General features: G+C 40.3%; 2 protein-coding genes across 3 annotated transcripts in view; one reads left to right on the forward strand and one right to left on the reverse strand.

The window, feature by feature from the left end:
* The window catches only part of LMNB1 (lamin B1), a 29,705-nt gene extending 25,523 nt beyond the window's left edge, over nt 1-4,182 (forward strand). Inside the window, 5 exon segments of the mRNA XM_074813316.1 lie at nt 488-555; nt 557-590; nt 1,030-1,149; nt 1,889-1,999; nt 3,230-4,182. Of these exon segments, the coding sequence (XP_074669417.1) occupies nt 488-555; nt 557-590; nt 1,030-1,149; nt 1,889-1,999; nt 3,230-3,259 (363 nt within the window). The 3' untranslated portion in view covers nt 3,260-4,182.
* The window catches only part of MARCHF3 (membrane associated ring-CH-type finger 3), a 109,823-nt gene that overhangs the window by 1,895 nt on the left and 85,229 nt on the right, over nt 1-22,699 (reverse strand). Inside the window, exon 9 of one of the 2 annotated variants that reach the window (XM_074813318.1) lies at nt 13,314-14,817. The exons of the other annotated variant lie outside the window; for it this stretch is intronic. Within the exon in view, the coding sequence (XP_074669419.1) occupies nt 14,659-14,817 (159 nt within the window). The 3' untranslated portion in view covers nt 13,314-14,658. Of the gene's footprint in view, nt 1-13,313; nt 14,818-22,699 lie in introns of those variants that run through there. 2 annotated transcript variants of the gene reach the window in all.

Consider the following 22,699-nt stretch of genomic DNA (forward strand, 5'->3'; position numbering starts at 1 on the left):
TAGCCATTCTGTAATGATGACTTGTATGTGTTTTTCTATTAGATTTTCCTAGTGCTTTTCAAGTAGTTGATGGGCAAAAGAATAATTGAAAGGGAAAGTAATGTAGGTCTTGCAAAGGAATATGTAGTGGGAGGTGTGCGTATGTAGAGATACATTTTAAAATGACTGACAGGAATATTTTGTTTTCTAAGAAGCCTACTTGTCATTCTGTGCTTCAAAAAAGGTATTATATATTTATAAGGGGATCTATAACAAATGATGCAAATGGTAAACATTAGCTAATATAACACCAGGCTGGATGTATTAAGCTTTCACTTGAAATAAGAGGTAAGACAAATTTAATTAAAATTATTCTAATTGCATGCTGAAGATCGTGCGATAAAAAACTTTTTAATGAACATTTTATGTGCCTTACAGCCTTATATGTAAAATACCCTACATGTGTAACAAAATCACTACTGATAGAATTTTTTCTCCTTTTTATTAGGATCAACCTATGGGAGGCTGGGAGATGATCCGAAAAATGGGAGACACTTCTGCTAGTTACAGATATACCTCGATATATACTAAAGGCAGGCCAAACTGTTACAGTAAGTTGTCAAGCTTCAGCTGTTCAGTTGAAGTAGACTTTAGGATAACTTGTGTGTGTCAGTAAGATGCAAGGGTTTTAGTTTTGTTCTTTCTGTGTACATGTTCAGAAAATAATCTCCTATATTTGTACTGGGCATTAGCTGTATCATTTACTGGGTGGAAGTTAGACAGAGCCACGATTTTTCAGAAACTTACTTTCTCTATGGAGGAATAATTTTGACCATAAACAGGTGTGTTTACATAATTGAAAGTTTCTGCATTAAAAAATGTAGGTATGTTTTATTGTAAGAAACTTTGGAAGTAGGTAGGCAGAGACTTGTATTTTCTTAACTGGAGGAGATTCACCAGTATCACTTAAATGGAATACATTAACTCAATAAATAACATGGAAATGTATAAGACTAGCAAATAATGCTCATGTGTGACTTCTTTTAACAGATCTGGGCTGCAAATGCTGGAGTAACTGCTAGCCTTCCCACTGACCTCATCTGGAAGAACCAGAATTCTTGGGGCACTGGTGAAGATGTGAAAGCTGTATTGAAAAATTCTCAGGGAGAGGTAAAGTCCCTCAGATGTGGTTAAACTTACCTTTCTGTGGTGCCATCCCCTATAAAGATGCTGGTAGAACCATTGTTAGGACTTTACATGTGAATGCACATGAGTGTTTAGTAAAGTTTTCTCTTTTGCTTTTCAACTAAGCATACTGTACTCCTGTCTGTCTTAACTGCAATTTAGGAATGCAGTCTATTGAAGCGTGTGAAATTTTTTCCCCATGTTGAACCTAAGTAGTAGAAGAACGACTTGTTCAGACACTGCCCTCATGCCAGGAATTGGGCAGTGCCTTAGAATGCTCTGCGAAGAAAAAGTTTTAGTAAGCTTTTCAGTGATTTGCCTCTTAAATAAGTTTTGCTTAAAATTGTGTCTGGTGGGGTGGGGAATGTTACCATGAAACTCACTTTAAGCAATGAGGCATTAATTCTGGTAAGACGAGAGTTAAAACTTTGTGTAGGACAGTCATTAAGATATCTTGCAATTGAAAGAAAGTATTTAAATATATTAAAAAGCAAATTTTGGAAGAACTTAATGAGAGTCTCATTAGACTTTTTTTAATCATTAAGAAATTTAATCCTAAGGTGTTTTGAATGCTGTTTATGCACAGCAGTACATGTAAAGTATAGAGACAAAATCAGTACAAGTAGCTTTCCCAACAGCTAGAACTCCCCATTTCTCAAAATTTGAGTAGATTAGCACCAGATCTTTAGAGGTGTCACATCTTAAAAATGAAACTCTGTTGCAGGAGGTTGCTCAGAGAAGCACTGTCTTTAAAAAAACTAGACATGGAGGGGAAGAGCAGGAAGTTGAGGAAGAACCAGCTGAATCTGAGGAGGAAAATGACCACCAAGAGCAGGTATCTTGTTTTAGGTTAAGGTTATTTAGGTTGAAAAAACAGACATATAAGTCATTAATTTTTTTAAAAAATACCATACCTATTTGGGTGTGGCTTGTTTTATTTAATCAGTAATTTATTGAAAGCATAAGCCATGTTACTAAAACCAGTATAAAAAATATTACATCATGTATTCCCTTGATGGAGAGAAACAGATTTTTCTTAAAACAAGGTTTTCTTAAAGTAAGCATTTTTTTTTCTTAAACTCTGTTCCTGATAAGATTTCCCCCAGGCCAATTGTTTATGATAAAGTTGGCTTAAGCAGGAACACTTAAATTTACCTGAAGTTTTGAGACCTTCACTCTCAGTGAAGATACTATCAGAGAAAATGCTGAAGAAATGCAACTCAGGTCAGTGGAAAGGTGTGAACTTGCAGTGACAATGTAAAATGTTTTGCAATATAAGGGAAAATACTGAGGTAATAACATACTTGATTGTTCCCATTCTGACTTTTATCCATTACCTTACTGTTTTGACCAGTTCTTAAAAAAAAAAAAAGGAAATGTAACAGACATAAGTTCCTGTAAGGCAACATTCATTGCTACTTTGCCTAAAACTTTGCTGTGTTTCAGTTAGTACCTATCTTAAAGTCAGTTAGAAGAGGTAATACAGAACAGTAATTGAGTGTGCGTATGTAAACAGATAAAAAATAAGAAGAGTTGGCTGTGTTAGAAATTGCATTTTTTGGCAACCATGGGTTTTGGCCTATAACTAAATCATAACTTTGTGGCATTTAATACAGAGGTTTTTATTGCAGTTACGCAGAAGTACTGAAGTGCATCCAGATGCTCTTGTGGTTTCTGGAATCGTGTAGTTCAGCTAAAATGTGTGTCTTAGTAGCTTTACTTACAAAAATGTTAGATTAGATTTCTTCCGATAAGAACTGTCCAAGTACTTGTATATGCTACCTGCAGTATTCACCACCTGTCTAAAATCAACGATGCTTTTTGACTTGAGATTCAAATACAGTAATTAAGTTGTGTTTTTCTGGTACCTGTCCTCTGTTACCTCTCATAGCATTCTTTTACTTACAGGGGACAACAGGTTGTACAGCTTTGTATGCTCACTCTTGCTTAGACCACACCAGGCTAATAATTTCATATATTAAAAATGTACAGTATACCACTTTGAGTTGCTAAATCTTTTACTGCTAGATATTTTTTCAAATATGACTCTTCCTATTCACAACAGGCAGGCCCAAGGACATCTGACAAACTGTGAGATCATGTAAACTTCAGCAGCCAGGTTCCTCAGATCATGGTAATGCTTGCTATGGAACAGAGCCTTCTCAAAAGCACAATATATTTTTCTGTTTGTGAATTTTTAACCTGCGATTTTGATGGCCTTAATATCCTTCGCCACTGAAAGGTTGTAAAAGTCTCTAACTTTCTTGCAGGATGTTGCTAACTGACCAATGTACTGTTTAAAAAAAGATGTCCCTGTCCCTCAGATTTATATGCTAGTTTCTTTTTGTTGACACCTAGCTGGAATAGAAACATTCTGCTGTGTTTTGGGGATCAATTTTCTTAGACTACACCACTTGAGACTAGTCAGTTGCTGCTGACCTCTTTATATTTAGGTGCTGTTGGGGAAGGGGAAAGCATTTTCGATGCTTCTAACTCTCTTATACTTTTTCCTAGAGTGCACTAACAAAACCAAATGAAAACACACAAAAAACAACACACAAAAAAACATAGTCCAGCTGATCATGTAAGCACTCAGAGGATGAAGGATGAAGTAAAACTTATTGGTACTACTCCTTTCCTTTCAGATTGCTTATGCTGGAGGAGGGTTCAACATGTTAGTTGTGTTTTTAAGATAGTGTAACCAGCTTAAATTTTCTTACTTTTTTTTTTTACCAAATAGAAGGCTGTTTTAATGTGGATTCTCTCAATTGCTTACAATTTGTAGGAACAAACCAAGTGTGTTAGGGGTTTAGTCAGCACTTTTATGGAAAACAACTGTAATTTTGTCAATGTCGAAAGTTTTTCTGTCCCTTCTGCACTAATTTAATGTTTGAAAAAGCTTTGAATAAAATCTTCTATCAAGTAAAGCTTTTGGAATTTGTTTCTTCCTAGAACTAAGTTAAAAGTTGAATGAAGCTGGCGAAACGTCCATGTATATGGAATGAGGGCGATTGACTTGTAAAGATTTGTTTGGAAAACTAATTCTTTAGAGGTTTATTCAAACTGTTGCATAACTGTTTCTGCATCTTTGCTGATATGTTGGTTCTTACTGGACTGTAAGAACTAACTACATCATACATATGTTTTACAACATCATACAAGTACCAGACTGAATAGTTTAAGCATGGCATAATAACATAAATAGAAATTCAGAAATACTGTGAATATTTGTCTTAGTCTAGAAGTACTTTTAAATGTATGGCCAGAATTTTGGAAGTTGATTTGAGCTTTTTTCTAGCATTAGCCTCATGACAAATTTAAGACTTTTTAATATGTCTTTCACCTTGAGTAAGTTCCCTTTTCAGGTGAACTACAGGGTGGCATTTCAACCTTGTGCCAGCAGAAGGGGAGGCAGGGGTGGCCAATGGTTATGCAGAAGTATGAGGATTAGGGGGACTGCTGCTTTTGACAGTAATGCTGGACTAAACTGCATTAAACCACAATGTAATACTTGATCTAATTTCTTGTTTATATTTGAACTATTTTACATAGTATAAATACTTTCATGACTTAAGCATTACTGTGTATCCTGTAACATTTTGAATACTCCTCAATTTGATCTGTGCGAATAATGGCATTCTATTCATTGTAGTCTCACGTATCTGTAGGCATATACCATATAAATATGTATGTTGTAGGAAAGGGTTAATTCCATTCCTTGTTTATTGTTTTCAAAACTAATAGCACAGGCTAGCAATTTACTCCCATAAAGACTTGACTGGGCCAGTTCCATAGGACTGTTAGTATCTTCAAACAGTAATAAAGAAAAATACTTTGTATGTAGACATTGGGAACGTAATTCTTAATTCATAGTAGGAACCTGCCAGTATAATCAAGCATTCTTGGTTATAACTTTTGTAGACCCTGGTTTTTGTCACCAGGGTGATGATCAGTGCTCTGTCAGTACCTGAATGTGTAGCTAGGAGCTGCTACTTGAAACTAGTTTTCTCTCTAAAGAGAGCTTTTACATGAGTCTTGTGAATATTCTGGCAAATCAGCACTCTTGTGATGGATGACAATAGGAGAAATGCCGATTTTTAGAAAAATTATTTTGCTGTTACACATACTTCTGTAAACTAGCATAGTGATGGGAAACAGAAATGACCCTTCTGGGGAGTGTGTGTGCATGTGTTCACTCTAACCTTTAGAGCTGAAACATCCTACCACCAGGTGGAGATCTTGCTACTCAAATATTAAAAAAAAGAAAACCAACCACCACAAAAACCCAAAAAACCCCAACCAAAACCAAGCAACCCAAAACTTCTTACACTTCCCTGTGAATTCCATAATAACTTCTGAAAGTTTCTTCTTTATTGAACAGAACAGCTTCTGTTCTACACTTTCCCCATCTTCCCGCATGGAAATCCAGAAGTGCATTTTGATTACCACAAGGTGGGGTGGTTTTTTCATTGCTGTACTGCAAAACACCAACTTGTGGAGGGGTATGCATGGTGCCACTGTATGCAACAAATGCAAATTTTTATGACAAATCGTAATTTTTTTTCTTCTCTGTCACACAATGTCTAGGAGAGCTCTTGTTCCTGTTAGTTTGGAACTGCATTCAAAATACACTGAGTTGTTGCCATTACTGCCATAATATACACCAGTCTCTGTTACAGAGGCACACTGGGTTTGGTAAAGGTATCTGACCACTGAAAAATGGCTATATGCAATGTTACATGAAATGTGTTCATGTTTTCTGAAGATTGTTAGGTAATGAGCCAGAGAAGCAAATCATATCTTAGTTAGCTCTGTAGACATGTTCAACTTGTGATTAAAATTTTGGTATGTCTTTATTACTGCTGTTATAGTAATACACGAAGATTGTTTTTAGGTACATTCAGTCCTTTGTAGAGTTGGTAACAGATAGGGATTATCATTATCTGATAATGATCTGTTACACAGTTGACAAGAGATACAAATTGTATCATCCTGGCAGGTGAAAACTGTTCAGTAACTTACTGTTTGCAACTAGAAAAACACTTCACCAGAAGTGTACCTGCTCAAATGCATTCATTCCTGTGAAAACCAGAATAAGAATCTGTTTAGGAAATAAGTGGTTTGGCTTGTACAGCACTAGTATCGAATGATGAACACTCTTGAGGCAAGGTACACATTCCTGTCAGCTGGTCCTATTTCTCTAGAGTTTCATTTTTGGGTTGATTCACAGCAAAAGCAGTAAACCTGTAAACTGCATTCTTTGCTTATAGTGGACAAGTTCATTAATAAACCCCAGTGTAATCAACTGTAGTCCTGTGGTACAAATTATTTTACACAGTGTAGTCAATTGTAGCTTTATGCTGCAAATTGTCTCATGACTCTGGCTTCTTAATCCCTGCTGTGTATACCTACATTGTATTTGCCCAAGGAGACAGCAAAATATAGAAAGAGAAATAAATACATAAATAATGTAAATACCTTTTCTGTTCAATAGATGCTAATTATTGTCTGCTTCTGTAAAAAGCAATTTTGTCTTAAATTTCCATGGATGAACTTAACTGTTGACGTGCGGAGTCACGACTTTACAACCAGTAAGGTTATAAAGAAGGTATGTTTATTCAGCGCTGGGTGCACGGGGGATCGCTCCTCCACAAATGTGCACATTTTGGAGCGAAAAGCAGCTCCTTTCTATAGCGTAAGTGTTTACATATTCATGATGATCCCGAGAATAGGGAGAGATATTACAATTAGTTTTGAGAAATCATTATCATAAATCCCGCCCCAAGTCCCTCCCTGTTGTGCCTGCGCAATGTCTCCTGGTGGTCTTGGGCGGGGGTCTTCAGGATGAAGATTAAAGATGCGTCCTCTTCCTCTCGTGACTTTTCACCCAATTAGGTCTCTTCAGCATGTCAATTTAGCATTCTTTGAATCCCCCTTCCTTATCTTGGGACTCAGTAGTTGCAGCTCCTCCCTTATCTCAAGAGCCCATCCTGCTGAGAGCCCACCCTGCTGAGAGGCCTGCATCCATTTTGTTAAGGTTTCTCACTTCACTGTCTTAGCAGTGTATCATTTCGATACTAATTTGAGGGTTTCTGGGGTGAAAAGGGTATTTTATGGGGAAACTCCAGATATGTGAAACAGTGCCTTTTATATTCTTATTGTACTGTAAGCAGTATAGGTACTATAGTCTAGGTGATAGCAGTATAGTAGAAATAAAAATGCAGCTTTTGCACAAATAGCCACATGGTAACTGACTAGGAAATATTTTCTCCAGGCAAAGAAGTTGATGGGGAATAAAAGCTTTTAAAGCTCTTGTCCCAAATAGGACAACTGGTACTAACATGATTTTTATAAAGTGAATGGAGGCTCTGTATGATGGATGTGAATGCTTATTTAGCCTTTCCTGGTATATGATGGTTAACCGCAAGGAAATACTGGGGCGCTTATTTATAATATTCAACTAGAACCATCATAGGCTATGGCAAAAGCTAGCTGTTTTGTCTCATGCTTTGCTTAGTGTGCATTTATTGCTCTCCTCTGGTTTCCCTTTATGGGTTTGTGTAAACACAGGATTTGTTCTCTGTGTGATTAACCCTGAAGAAAGAGAAGTTACATTTGGTGGCATCAATAAAGACATACTTCAGCTTGAGCTGACTGATAGGATTTTCCTACAGTTATCAATTAACTCTTGGACGTGAATTTTCATAGCTGGTTTGACTGTTGCATTTTATGAACAGAAAATACTATTGGCAAGCAAGTATGACCTCCATAATGTAAATCATGGAATTGGTTTTCTCTGCAACTGTAGCATTTCATTTCTGAAGGCAGTGTGTTTTGTGCTGTTTTTTAATGGGATGTTGTAGATAGAATGTCAACATGGCTTTTGTATTAACAAGTTTTATTGGGGAAGTATTTTGTACACTTACAACAGAATTGAACTAAAATCACAATCAGTTCTATAACCTTTCAACATCAAAGGGAGGAAAAGATGTTTGTAGTGTTGCCAAAATGAGGTGTAAGAGTAAAAAATTTAAGAACTGAAAGCAGTCACAAGTACTAACAAACTTGGCAGTTGTTGAGATGTAACTTTTGATTTTTGAAAAAGCTTTCTTATGTGGAAATTAAATTCAAAATGGGGAATAACAGCAATGAATTAGTACGCAGTGTGGTATCATCATGTAGTTACATGATATGTTACATACTATATACCCATACTATAGGCTTGCTTGTTTTATGGGCCTGCTAGATATTTATAAAGCCTAGGGGCCTCTGTTGTACATCTTGCATTGTCTAACAGTTTATAAAGATACTTTTGAATACCCCAAACCAGTAAATAGGCAATACTCAATTCTGCTTCCAAGGAAGATGCTTGTTTAATTAACCAGATGTGTGTTAAATGGAGCTTGCTCTCAGAAACAGTAACATTAAGAGCTTAATTAAGTTTTTTTAAAAACTTAACGTTCACTTGAAAGGGTGAGATGTTTTAGCTTTCTTAGTGCTCAAGTGTTTCTCACAGTAGCTTTTCCTATCTCTGATGGTATCCATCGCATCAAAGGCCAGTTGCATATATTGGCCCTGATACGCTTTATGTACTGAGTTGTATTGCCCTGTGAGCCTTTCTACTGTGAAACTGATGCAAAGCTGTTTTTAATAAATGAAATGTAAATGAGTTTGAAATCTCAGTCTTGCAGAACTATACAGTCAAGAAAAACCCAACCCAAACTGATAAACCTGAAGCATCTTTAATCCTACTTGTGCTGTGACTTCCTTCCAGTTGAAGAGAATGTTGTGGTATTTCTAAATTTTCAATTACATCCTTCTGTATCAGTTTCTCCATTTCTTAAGTGGTTTATACTGCTGCTTCCTCTTTAATTCTCCTCACCACAATAAGAATTGAGCAGTCACATAGCTTCCTGCTGTTGAATCTTGTACCTTTTCAGCATCATCATTTTGTTAAATACCAGTACTTAACCTTATTTTAATTTTGTCATCTTTGTTGTTTCACGTAATGTGGTAAGATTAGTCTTGCAGTGAAAAGGCTATGGAGAAGTAGTATAACTTCCTCACTTTGCACTCATTAATACTGAATTACAGAATCACAGAATTGTCTAGGTTGGAAAAGACCTTGAAGATCACCTAGTCCAACCATTAACCAAACACTGACAGTTCCCAACTACACCATATCCCCAAGCGCTATGTCAACCCGCCTCTTGAACACCTCCAGGGATGGGGACTCCACCACCTCCCTGGGCACCCCATTCCAAAGAATTCCAAAGAACAACCCGTTCTGTAAAGAAATGCTTCCTAATATCCAGTCTAAACCTTCCCTAGTGCAGCTTGAGGCCATTCCCTCTTGTCCTACACTTGTTACTTGGTTAAAGAGACTCATCCCCAGCTCTCTGCAACCTCCTTTCAGGTAGCTGTAGAGGGCGATGAGGTCTCCCCTCAGCCTCCTCTTCTCCACACTAAACACCCCCAGTTCCCTCAGCCACTCCTCGTACGACCTGTGCTCCAGACCCTTCACCAGCTTCGTTGCCCTTCTCTGGACACATTCGAGCAATTCAATGTCCTTTTTGTAGTGAGGGGCCCAAAACTGAACACAGGAATCGAGGTGCGGCCTCACCAGTGCTGAGTACAGGGGTAAGATCACTTCACTGTCCCTGCTGGCCACGCTATTGCTGATACAAGCCAGGATACCATTGGCCTTCTTGGCCACCTGGGCACACTGCTGGCTCATGTTCAGCCGGCTGTCAATCAACACCCCCAGGTCCCTCTCTGACTGGCAGCTCTCCAGCCACTCCTCCCCAAGCCTGTAGCACTGCTGGGGGTTGTTGTGGCCAAAGTGCAGCACCCGGCATTTGGCCTTATTGAAACTCCTCCAGTTGGCCTGAGCCCATCGCTCCAGCCTGTCCAGGTCTCTCTGCAGAGCCTCCCTACCCTCGAGCAGATCAACACTCCCACCCAACTTGGTGTCGTCTGCAAACTTACTGAGGGTGCACTCGATCCCCTCGTCTAGATCATCAATAAAGATGTTAAACAGGAGTGGCCCCAAAACCGAGCCCTGGGGGACACCACTCGTGACCGGCCGCCAACTGGATTTAACTCCATTCACCACAACTCTTTGGGCCCGGCCATCCAGCCAGTTTTTTACCCAGCAAAGTGTGTGCCCATCCAAGCTGTGAGCAGCCAGTTTTGCCACGAGAATGCTGTGGGAAATGGTGTCAAAGGCCTTACTAAAGTCAAGGTAGACAACATCCACAGCCTTTCCCTCATCCAATCAGCAGGTCACCCTGTCGTAGAAGGAGATCAGGTTTGTCAAGCAGGACCTGCCTTTCATAAACCCATGCTGACTGGGCCTGGTCATCTGGTTGTCCCGCATGTGTTGTGTGATGGTACTCAGGATGAGCTGCTCCATCAGCTTCCCAGGCACCAGCATCAAACTGACAGGTCTGTAATTTCCCGGATCATCCTTCTGACCCTTCTTATATATGGGCGTCACATTGACCAGTTTCCAATCTGTCGGCACCTCCCCGGTCAGCCAGGACTGCTGCTAAATGATGGAAAGCAGCTTGGCGAGCACCCCAGCCAGCTCCTTCAGCACCCTCGGGTGTATCCCCTCCGGTCCCTTAGACTTGTGTGTGTCTGTGTGATGCAGTAGGTCACTGACTATCCCCTCCTAGATTGCGGGGGGGTCATTCTCCCAGTCTCTGTCTTCTGGCTGAGGAGGCTGGATTCCCTCAGTACAACTAGTCTTGTTATTAAAGACTGAGGCAAAGAAGGCATTAAGCACCTCAGCCTTTTCCTCATCACTTCTTACCATGTTTCCTCCTGCGTCTAGCAGGGGATGGAGGCTCTCCCTGGTCTTTCTTTTGCTGCTCACATACTTACAGAAACATGTCTTGTTGTCCTTGATTGCTGAAGCCAGATTAATTTCCAGCTGGGCTTTAGACCTCCTGATTTCCACCCTGCATAGCCTCACAGCATCTTTGTAATCACTGTGAGTGCCTAGCCCCTTCTTCCAAAGGCCATAAACTCTCCTTTTCTCCTGGAGTTGCAGCCAAAGCTCCCTGTTTAGCCAGGGTGGTCTTCTCTGTCACCTGCTTCTCTTACAGCACCTGGGGACTGCCTGCTCCTGTGCCATTAAGTCTTTCTTCCTAAAGAGTGCCCAGACTTCCTGGACCCCTATACCCTTCAGGATTGCCTCCCATGGGATCCTGTCAAGCAGGTGCCTAAACAAGACCAAGTCAGCCCTTCTGAAGTCCAAGATGTCAGTTCTGCTGCCCCCTCTCCTGGACTCTCTAAGAATAGAGAACTCTATTATTTCATGATCCCTGTGCCCTAGTCGGCCTCCAACCGCCACATCATCCACCACAGTCCTTCTCTGTTCACAAAGAGTAGTAGTGGACTCTGTGTGGGTTTAAATCTATATGCTTAGGCTGGCAATCAGTAAGCAGGACATGAAAGAAAGGAACAAAACTATATTATGTCTGCAGCTTAGAAGCTTTTTTGGGGTGACTTAAGTTGCTGCAGCTTTTATCACTGGCAGCTTAAAATACCGACTTGAATACTGTTCCTTCTGTATAACTTCTTACATGGAAAAGGAATGTAAATGGCAAGACCAGCTCTATGAGAAGAAGGCATAATGTTGCTGAAAAGGAAACTGAGTGACACTATTTTAAAAAAAGAAAAAAAGACCTTCTCTATCCTTTCATTAGTTAACTTTTGCTTAACTGATAACTCTAAAGATAACGTAACAAAGATGTCATTGTACTGCCAGGAGCTTTGCTAGCTGTAGCTACTGCTGCAGTTAATTTTGTCTTTCACATCTATTCAAATGAAAGTGAGTATTGCTGCTGTTGTAGAGTATTTGCTGCAATGACCCAGTTTTAAAATTGTTAATTAATATTTGGACTTGGTGTGGCAACAACAGCCTCAACTAGTGGAAGAAAAAGTAATGCTCGTCAGGAGGAGCCTTCTGTCTGCAAGTCTTTAGTTCAGAACAGAAATGGGAATAAGAATATCACCCACCTTCCTGTTCTTAAGTTTTAGGGAAAACAAGGAAGAATACGAAGTCTGCTTTTTTCCATGGGTTTAATGCAAAAGGATCAGTGTGTGGCTGGATCTCTTCTGGCACTTCTTTCTCAAGAAAATGCATGGTAGATTATTGTTAGTGACTTCACCAGTCAGTTTTGCTGTACTTCTGCAGCAAGCAGAGAAAATATAGCAGTAATGTATTTGCTAAACTGGACCATTCTTTCTTCTGTCTGCTTCACTATGCCTTCTTCAGATTAAGTCATCTTTAAACAAAAAGTGAAATTTTACATAACATAGATGAGCTGGGCCAAGTCACTCAATCTGTCTGCAGCTTGATTTGAATACCTTGCAGCTTGATTTGAATAATTGTTTTCCTAGTTGCTACTTAATTCCATATCATCATCCTAGTTTTTTGTTTCATGAAACAAAACAAAGAAGAACACTTCTTTTGTGGGCCAATTTTCTACGTCACCTCCTAAAGAAGCAAAAGTAGTAACAGAATTCTGAAGAAAGCTTACCTAAAGCAAATGTGTAGGCATCAAAACAGTGTCTGGCAGTGTCTTGACCCAGCTAGACTTGCTTTATTTCTGGGCCATTCACTGGCTAGTAGGTTTTCTTTTAACCTAGAACTCTCTGCTTATGTCCATGTTTAGTTTTCTGTCCAGATAATTGCCTTTGGGAAGGGGTTTAAAAAAAAGGCACTATGGGTTTTAGGCCATCACAGAGTTTGTGATACCCATGTCTTCTCAATCTTGTACAGTTTTCTCTGGAAGAGAAGCCAGTATTCACTGCCAAACATATGACCAATCCCCTGACCTTACTGTCAGACTAATGAGTATAGATCTGCAGGTTTGATTTTCTTACATATATTGGCTTGCTGTGAAACTAGTTCTATGTCTGAATAGCGCTGTTATTGATTTATACAGGTAGCTGATTCTTATATCCCCATGAAACTGACAGTTACAAAGAATATTGTTAAATAACATGACTACAGCTAGACTGGTTCAAAGACAGAATAAAGAAGCTAACAGATTTGGTCTTATGTACTTAGCTTTTTCTCCCATAGAGCACACACAACATCAAATAAGCTCTTGTCTGATGGTAAACACCCATAATACCTTGAACTATCTGAATTATAAATTATTAGCCTTCTTAATATGTGTTTCTCTTTACTTTCAGTTCCTGTAAAGTTTGGAAAACAAAGCACATGGTGGCATTGCCATCTGTGCACATTTCTAAAATATTCATCTGTTCAAAGGGGCTATGTATCAATTTCTAATTCTAGCAGCATTTGTTAATGAAATTTTGTGTACGTAAGTGTGTGTGTCTTCTGAGAGTGAAGAATTGCTGAATGAAATGGGCATAAAACCAAGGGGAAATAGGTATCACCCAGTAATAAAGTCTAGTCTTTACACTTCAAATTCAGTTTGGTTACCATAGTAGGCTGTGTATTACATTTCTTAAAAAGAGTCTTAGTCTCAGTGCTACAATGAGAGGTCAGGATTTACTTAGTCTGCTAAATCTACCTGTCAAGCTGAAAATTCTGCAGCTTTAAAATATTGCTAATTTTTGAGACAAGTTCCAGCTTCCATAAACATGTCTAATGATCTCATTATGTATGCAGTTTTCCTTACAAAAATAAGTCTTAGAATTAGGGTTAAAATCAGACTGGTGTAAATGCAAAGTAAATTGGCTAAGGTTGAATTCACACCAGCAGAATGTGCACTTCAGCGCAAAATGTGGTGCCTAATTTGTTGCTTTCGAGTGGAAAAAGTACAGTTATTTTTTTGAGTGCTGTGTAATGGAATCCTTTTGAGTAGGAAGATTATTGCAATTTGTATAATTTCTTTCTTTTGCACATGTTAAATTTATTACTGCAGAATTTTCCTGTTGGAACTTCCCTGCCAAATAGGCAACTAAGAGAATTTTCTAGTCCCTTTATAGTGTTTAATTAATATACCAATTTGTGGAACTAATTACACACATTTTAATAATCCAAAATATTGGTATAAAGGACTTTCAAATAAAATCAACTGGGGGAATGCCATTGCTGTGCTTTAGGAATGAAAAAGCAGCACTCGTTACTGTCCAGCTACCTAAAGAAATAACACTGTAGGAACAAGAAATGATGAAAACAAAGCATTTTTTTAAACCTGTTTTGCATTGTCAATTATCACAGTTCAATATTTTAAACAATAAAAAAATTTGCATCACTTGATGATGCAAGAAGTAGCACACTGTATGAAATTATACATACTTATCTGCTAAAGAAACAAGTTTGGCAGTTTAGCAGATCTCATGATTGCAGCATCCATGATTTGAATTGAAATAGTGATTTATTCCTCTGCAAAGAGTTTGTAAATCAGAATAGCATGCTCCTGAGTTCTGGACAGTGTCTGGCCCCAGTGAGTTTGAGGAAAGTATTTTTAGTGCACGGCACCTGTGCAGAAACTGCCCAAATCAGACGACTGTCTCCTTTGAGTTCCTTTTGAGGGACTGCAGTCCCAGCAGGGACTGCTGGTTGGAGGGGACATTGGTAGACTTTGGGATTAGGAGTATCACCCGCTGATTGGTCCGACGCCATTCATTGTATAATCTACAGTGATACCTAAAGGATACCTGGGGAGAGAAGAGAGATGTACTGTGTTTAGAGTCACTCCAAGGAGTGGTCCTCCAAGGAATCAGGTTTGGGGAGAAATGCCTTCAAGTGGTACAAAAAGCTGATAAGCAGCCTGACTGTGGGTGGGATAAAAATAAGCAAAAAGGGGCAAGCAAAGATGAGACCTACCATGCAGATGGCTTGTTTCCCAAGTTGCCACAGCAAAGAAAAGCAGCCTGTGCTCTACCTTCTGCTGTTGCCTACCTCTCATTCCCTTTTTGTAACATGAAAAATTGGACATTCTGTCTTTCCCAAGAACTAGAATTACTGGCAGCTGCTTACCATGTGAAGAGTTTGGGGTACTATCATGCTGCAAGTAGTTAAACTGACAAATAATGTAATTGGCTGGATGGTGAATGCTTGCAGGTAGCTAAGCTGTGTGCAAACATTAACAGGGTCGTATGTTCTACATTGTAATTCTTTATTGCTGAATGCATCAAATTCAAGATTGCACAGACGCAACAAGGTGACTGTGAGCCATCTGCCAACATGTGTGTATCTCAATTTAGATTATCTTTGAATTTTTCTTATTGTTGCCAGTTAACCAATTTCAGCCTCAGTGTGGTTCTGCTAATAGTGGAAGAGAAATGACTGACTGCTACAGAGATAAAAGATAGCCTTGGCCCTACATTTTTTAAAAATAGTTTACTGCTTATTCTGGTAACAGCCAAGTACAGTGAGAGTTATGTCTGTGTAAGATGATGTACATGTGCAGATTCTTTTAAAAAAAAAAAAAAACAACAAAAAAGAAAAGCAAAAACACTGTAAACTTGCTTGGGACCTTTTGGGTGAAATGCGCCACATGACAATTACTGTGTTCTCGAGCTGTGGGCGGGAGGGACCCACACAGTGAGCACAGGAGGAACCTTGTTTTGTTAGTTGTTCTATCTTCATGTGCAACTGGCCATTTGTCACTGATTTTTATGCACCTGTGCCACTTCTGTAGGTTGCTGTTCAGAGGGTGGAGGGTGCCATAAAGGCTGGAAGCAACATGCTTGGTTTGCACAGGTGGGTGGAAGATGCTGTTGACTGCAGAGAAGTGGCTGTGCATGCTGCTGTCAAAAGGGGCTGTGTTGCTTTCCTACCCGTACAGCAATAACAGGCTGGCTGCCAGTGAAGTATGGAGGAATATTAAGTAATATACATGCCTATGAATGTATATTCCTTCAAAACCCTTTCCTTATTGCAAAAAGGGTACTTTTAACTAAATAAATTATTTACCTTTCCATAAAATCCTACTAGGGACAAAAAAAGACTTTCTGGGTTTTTTTATACAGCTGTCTGCTGTTAATGAGGGAAACTTATAGAGCTTCTGTTCACTAAGCAGTTGCCCAAAGACAGCTCTTCTAACAGATAGATGAATTGACTCACCACCTATCAATCTCCTCTGCTCCCCCGAAGGTAAAGCAGTCTGCATCTTCATTTCTGTGGAAGATCGTATATGAAAGAACAAGAAAAACCTCTTAAAAAAAAAAAAAAAAAAAAAAAAAAGGCCCTGCAGTATCAGCAATGGTAGAAGGAAGAGGCGGGGGGGAAACCCAAAACACCTGCAAAGGCAAATGCCATGCAAAATGCAGTGACTGCTTTGGAGTGAGCTAGAGTTTAGGTTGAGTTTTCAAGTAGCATCACATGAGATTCTCTGAGGAACGGGTGTGTTAAACCAGGCTTTAACTGCTTGTGTATTTAAGGCATTTTCATGGCATATCCTAGTGAATTTTGACAGCTTGTTTACAATGGGTTCTTGCCTGGAGGTGGTTTCCAAGTGCTATCAGCCACTGAATTTCAGCAGAGCCGTGGTTACTCACCCTAAACTGTTACACTAGATGCAAAACTCTTGAGATACTAAACAAAGGCCAGACTTACATTGGTCCTTGGCACACTAAACTCCTTTGTTTGCCCCTTCAACAGGATAGCAAGGGGGGTGTGTATCTTTCTAACTTACTCTGAATTAATCTGGGCTAGCCTTTGTTTTAAACCAGCAGTTATGTTATACTGGAAGCTATAGAGCCAAATCATCCATTTTGTGACACCTGGGGCAGGATGATCTTCTCCTATCAGTCTTTTTAACATTAACCAGACATGTATTGTTTATACTAAGTTGAAGTAACTACCTTATTTCCAGGTTCCTTCTTTTGATCACAACTTTTTTAAATCAGTGACTTACCCAGTCATTGTTCTATTTACAAGTTTAGAATGAGCAGAGTAGAAAATTTCCTAGAGACATCACTAGGGCCTAAAGGAGCATTATATCACGTGGTGTGTAATTTACCCCACGGCACTCAATATATTCCCTGCACAGCCATGACTAAGCAAGTGGTACAGGATTCTCCCATTTCTAAAAATTAAAGGGCAGGTGCTGCTGAAATACTTGTGGTTAGCACTTCTGCATGTGGGTCCATTCCTTGCTGCATGCAAGAGGAGGTGGAGCCTCCCCAAGGCAAATACAGGCTGGGGCTTTCTTGCATGGCTGATGAGTCTCCGGCTGCTGAGGGTAGGGTCCTCAGTGCTATTTCTGAAGTAGTTGCTTTAAATCTCTGCCTTGACACTGCAGATCTGCCCTTTGAGAAAGTGTGTGAAAACACTGTCACTCAAACCTGTTGACTTAATCTGCAGATATACTTAAACCTCTTCCATGCAGTACTACTGCTGTCAGAACAATGTGGACACCTTGTGTACTCTAAAGAGAGGCTGAGAGTCCTTCCCACTGTGTTTCTCTGCTTTGCCCACTGAATTAACCCCATACTGGACAGGAGGGTTATTGTGCCTTGAAATGCTTCCTGCCTTGCCTTTCCCTAATGTACATCAGCTTCATTAGCCCATCCACGTCCTGCTGGTCTGAATAATAGATTAAAGTAGAATACCTTCCCCAACTCAGTGGACATTAAACTGTATTTCAACTAAATCAACCAAGGCATGCATTTACATCAGGCTCACTTCCACTGTATTCTTCATGTGCAAATAACACATTTCCTTGTATGCTTTTGAAGGGGTAAAAGTTATGAAGTGGATAGAAGGGGGTTTTGCCACTTAACAATGCAAATACAATAGATGGTGTTAGAGACTAACTGAGATGCTGCAGAACTCTTAATGAGCAAGGTCAGATATGTCTATGTCTGTATGTCATGGGTAATTAAATTCAACTACTTAGCCAGGCTACCCTTTCCAACTTCCAACAATTTTGGAGCTTGTAAATTATGTATATTAGGTAAATTGAACAGCATTTGGGTTTCTAAGACAGTCACACATAAAGGAAATTTGAACCTTTACTTGAATACCTGACAGACATGTTGACACATAGTACTGCAGGAAAAAAGGTGCCACCTCACTGCCGGGGTAAATGGCCATCCTGTCAAAGGGGAGTGCTGCTGTGTCACAAAAAACAGAAGCAGAAACAAGAGGAGAAATTTCAAGTTACCCTACTGTTGTGCACTGCTAAAATTAGCCTGCAGCCCTCTATGGATGAGACCAGGTTTCACTGTTATGAGTGAAGTAAATAAGATGTTGCCTTTCATTGCTTTCTTGGAGCTAGTTGTTAGATAGTGTGGGGGTTTTGTGTTTCCCCACCACCTCCCTCTTTCCAAGTTTACTCTGGGCTCAGCATAGGGGTTTCTTGCTGTGGGATAGGTCTACTAATGCAGTTCTTAAAGTGTCACCTCCTCAGCAGCTTACACTGATCAAAAACTGCTGGAAGGAGTCAGCCATACAGTGTGGCCTTAACTGATGGGGAGAGCTGGGTGCTGGCCCTGTGGGATTAGTGGTTATACCAGCACCTCTGGGAGGGTGGTCTTGCTCCCACTCAGGGCAGCACAGGCTCAGATGAGCTCTTCCTCTCACAGCAGCAAAGGCTTGCACCATGGCACAAGCATTAGTGTGAATGTTCCCTCTCTGCATCTGTAGTTCTGTTCTCCTTCCCCCAGCAAAGCTAGAGGTGTGAAATGTCAAACTCAACAGTAACCTCTGGTGTTCAGTGAACTGCCAGACCAGGGCTTGATAAACACTTATTTTGGCAGCTGTTGTCTAAGTTCCCTTCATTTCTGCTGGGCCAACTGTTGGTGCGCTGGGACCAGAAACTGATTTCAGTTTAACCTGGCACAAAACAAGTGGCTTTTAGGATGGATTGGCACACAGGTGACAGCACACCTGGGTACAGGATGCGAATAAGGCAGCGATTTAATCTGCCCTGCAAAGGCAGCTACATTTCTACAGACTTTGGTATAAGGCATGTTCTGCCATGGACTTCCCATAGTGCCACGAGCACAAGGAATGACGAAAGCAAGGGATGCACCCACAAGCAAGGTTTCTGAATTGTAAAACTGGCCAGTTGTTGGATTAGAATAAAATCTGAAGCCTCTGTGGCAGCCAGGATGTTCACCTAAAGCTTTTTTGTGGGCTATGCCTTCAACTTTTGCACGTTATCTTTGATGAAACTCTCTCCTGTAGTATGTCTTGAACCCTTCCATGTTACTTCCTTGCCTCTCTCTTGCTCTCCCCTCTGGTGTTTAGGATTTGGGAGTTACTGACCCCAAAGACAAACAGTCTTTCTGGTTTTCCAGAGAACTTGAATGGTGTGGAACCAAGAGGTTTCTTGCAGATGTAACTTAAATTTATCAGTACAGAAGGTGAATGTAAGCAATACTTTGTACAGTAATCCACCTGCTCAACAGCACTCTAATTTTCTGATTTCTTCTGATGCCTGCAAGCAGTTGGTGCTAATTGCTGTAAGGCGCCTCAGACAAGAATGTACCCAAGGACATAATTTGTGCAGCTGTGATGGGTACATCCTGGGGAGGGCAGAGAAACCCACAGACACCTGTGGCAGTCAAAGATAACAAAGCTGAGAAACTTTACAGACAGAGCAATGAGCCAAGACGAGGCCTTATATGAAAAAAACCTCAGAGTTCATGGAAAGGACACTCAGACACCTCTTCAACAACCACTAGGGACCACCACAGACCACCGAAAACCCCCATGGAAGCCCCCCCCCCCCCGAGACCCTTCCCCAATTTTTAGTACGCTTGCGCAATGTATTAACATACTGTGAGAGACTGAAATGCCATGTGACTGTCTGAAAGCTTGCTTGTGTCTGTGCAAACCTCCAAGAGAAGCTGCTGCAGCCTGTGAATTGGTCTGGGGAGTGTCTCCCAGAGAAGCGGGAGTGTATTGAAGGATGCAACCCCCACTTCTTTGAGGTTGCATTGCTAGACTCTTTAGACAAGCCTCAAAGGGGCAGAGGTGTGCTGAGTTGGCCCCATCCTGTAGCCATTTGTGGCTCTATTGTGTAGGCCAGACCCCATGCATGCATTGCCAGTGAACTGACAAGAGGCAAACGTTCCTGCCCTGAAGCCAGATGCAACAAAACTTAAAACTTAAAAAGGCAGCAGAAAACTTTGCTCAGTGTGCATCCACCATCGAAGCCAGATCTGTGTGCACCCACCACCAAAGAACTGAAGACTGAGGACCAATGGGATGCCGCTGGATTCATGGTGGTGACTATTCTTGCAGCCCTATCCCACATCCTTGCTTTATTTCTGTCTTTTCCTTCCATTCTGTCCTATTGCTACCCCTCTTCACTTTTTTAATAATAAAAACCTGTTTTGGGTATACGGCATTTGACCTCGTTTAATCTCGCTCATGGGATCATATCGAAACCTCCCCTGACATTGGATCGGGACACATATGCATTAGATCCTCTGGAAATAGGTGTGTACTTCTTGGAAATTACATGAATATTCATGTCTTTTATTGTATATAACAAGTGTGCTTTTGTCTTTCGGCATGCACTTAGGTGGAATGATTCCCCCATGCATCCAGTGCTGCAATAAAGAATGCCTGCCTTCTAAAACTTCAAACTAAGTCTTAGGGGGTTCTTTGGAGACCAAATTTACAGTAACATTTTGGCACCCCAGATGGGACCCTGCTTCTGAATCTCGATGGATCCGTGGGATCGCAGGACCTCCAGCCAGCACCGAGGGATTCTCAGGGAGAACCTCTGATCCCCAAACCTAAGAGCTTGGAGCAAATCCCCTGGTAAGATTAAAGGCATTCTTTTGGGATTTCCAGTTGCCTGCCTGTCAGACGTGATGAAAGCCTCGCAGGGTTGGGCCAGAAGGGTACCCAAGGGGTTCGAGTCCCCTGGATGAGTTCTACCAGACAAAAGTTTGGAGGACACCTGGTCTGAAATATTGTGGGTTTGAGTCCCACCTGGTCTGAAAATATTGTGGGTTTGAGCCCCACTTGGTCTGAAACTGGTATAGGGGTTGAAGTCCCCTTTGGGAGAATTGTGGGTTTGAGTCCCACCTGTTAATGTTAGTAATTTCGAATGACGTGCTTTGTTTACTGGATTATGATTTCTGGATTGCATGCTTTGTTTACTGGATCATGGTTTCTGACTTTGTGTATTGGATTACGGGTTTTGGCTTTGTATATTGATAAGGTTTAACCAAGATGGGCAGAAAACAAACTAAAAATAATCTTTTAAAAAAGTCTTCATTAGGATGTATTTTAAGGAACTGGAAACAAATAGCGGAGTACCATTTGGGTTAATACACTAAGCCATGTATTGTAATTCTGTGTTAGGTTATTGTTTTGTGTTATTGTACTATTTTATGTGTTGTTATTGTACTGTTTTGTTTCGTGTGTTATTTTTGTGATGGGTTCTGTCCAATCACAGAATGGAAGAATTCTAAAGACTGGTCCTTTAGGCTGCTTATTGAAACACTGGGAGATCTGGAGGGAGAATCATTGACCTGAAAGAAACTGATTGAATATTGTAATCATTGATAGCCCTTATATACTTTAAATGATCAGGAGAAATGGCCTAAAAGTGGAAGTATAAACTATAATACTGTGTTGCAACTGATGTTGGTTTTTAGACATGAAGGAAAATGAAATGAGATTAAATGCTCAGAATATACAAGCCCCTCTCAAACAAGCAGTAGGAATGGATAGATTGGTTGAATCTGCTGGGTCCTGCCTGAGGAAAAGAGAGTGGTGCTGGAAAAAGCTCAGGAGGAGGAAGAGAAGCTAAATACAAGGGATGGTCCAGATCATTTTATGTCAGCACAAGAGCCAGACTGGAATCTAAATACAGGGGCAGGCAGATTGATGAATAAACAGTATCAGTAGTTGACTACTTGTTTGTAGGTCAGTCAGCACCAGATATAAGAAGAAAGTTAAAAAAAGTGGAGGGCATGTCTGGAATGTCAACACCTCAGTTAACAGAAAATGCTGCAATTTTAGCAACTGCATTTGCTTAAGCACAAAGCTCCTCTGGAAGAATAGGGTTCCTGAGAGGATGAAGAATAGGAAGAAATATGAGAAATAGAATCCCTGTGGGCAGGGATCAGTATGTGATCTACAAGGGAAAGGGACACTGGTAAAATGAATGCCCAAAGAGACAATCAGTTAATTGGATATCCCTGTCTGCACCCATTCTGGAGGCAGACTTATTTATGATTGATACAGAAGACTTGGATTGACAGGGACCAGATGTTGAGGAATTAAAACTCCCCACTTTCAGTTAAGCTGGGGAATGAGACGGTCAAATTCCTTGTTGATACAGGGGCAACATATTCTGTACTAAATAGTTGTAAAAGACCCATGAGCAAATTCTTTATGTCAGTGATTGGTGCGACAGGGCGGAAAGAAAAACAGCTGTTTTTCCAGCCTTTGAAGTTTAGAATTGGGAACAGGGTGTTAACCCATCAATTTCTTTATATACCAGATTGCCCTATGCTGCTAGTAGGACAGGACATATTAAGTAAACTGAATGCATAAATCACTTTTGAAAAAAGGAAAATCTAAATCCATAATCCTGAAAATAAAGCTTTGGATGCCCAAGTC

This window comes from Strix aluco, chromosome Z, assembly GCF_031877795.1.
Source record: "Strix aluco isolate bStrAlu1 chromosome Z, bStrAlu1.hap1, whole genome shotgun sequence".
Classification (NCBI taxonomy): Eukaryota; Metazoa; Chordata; class Aves; order Strigiformes; family Strigidae; genus Strix; species Strix aluco.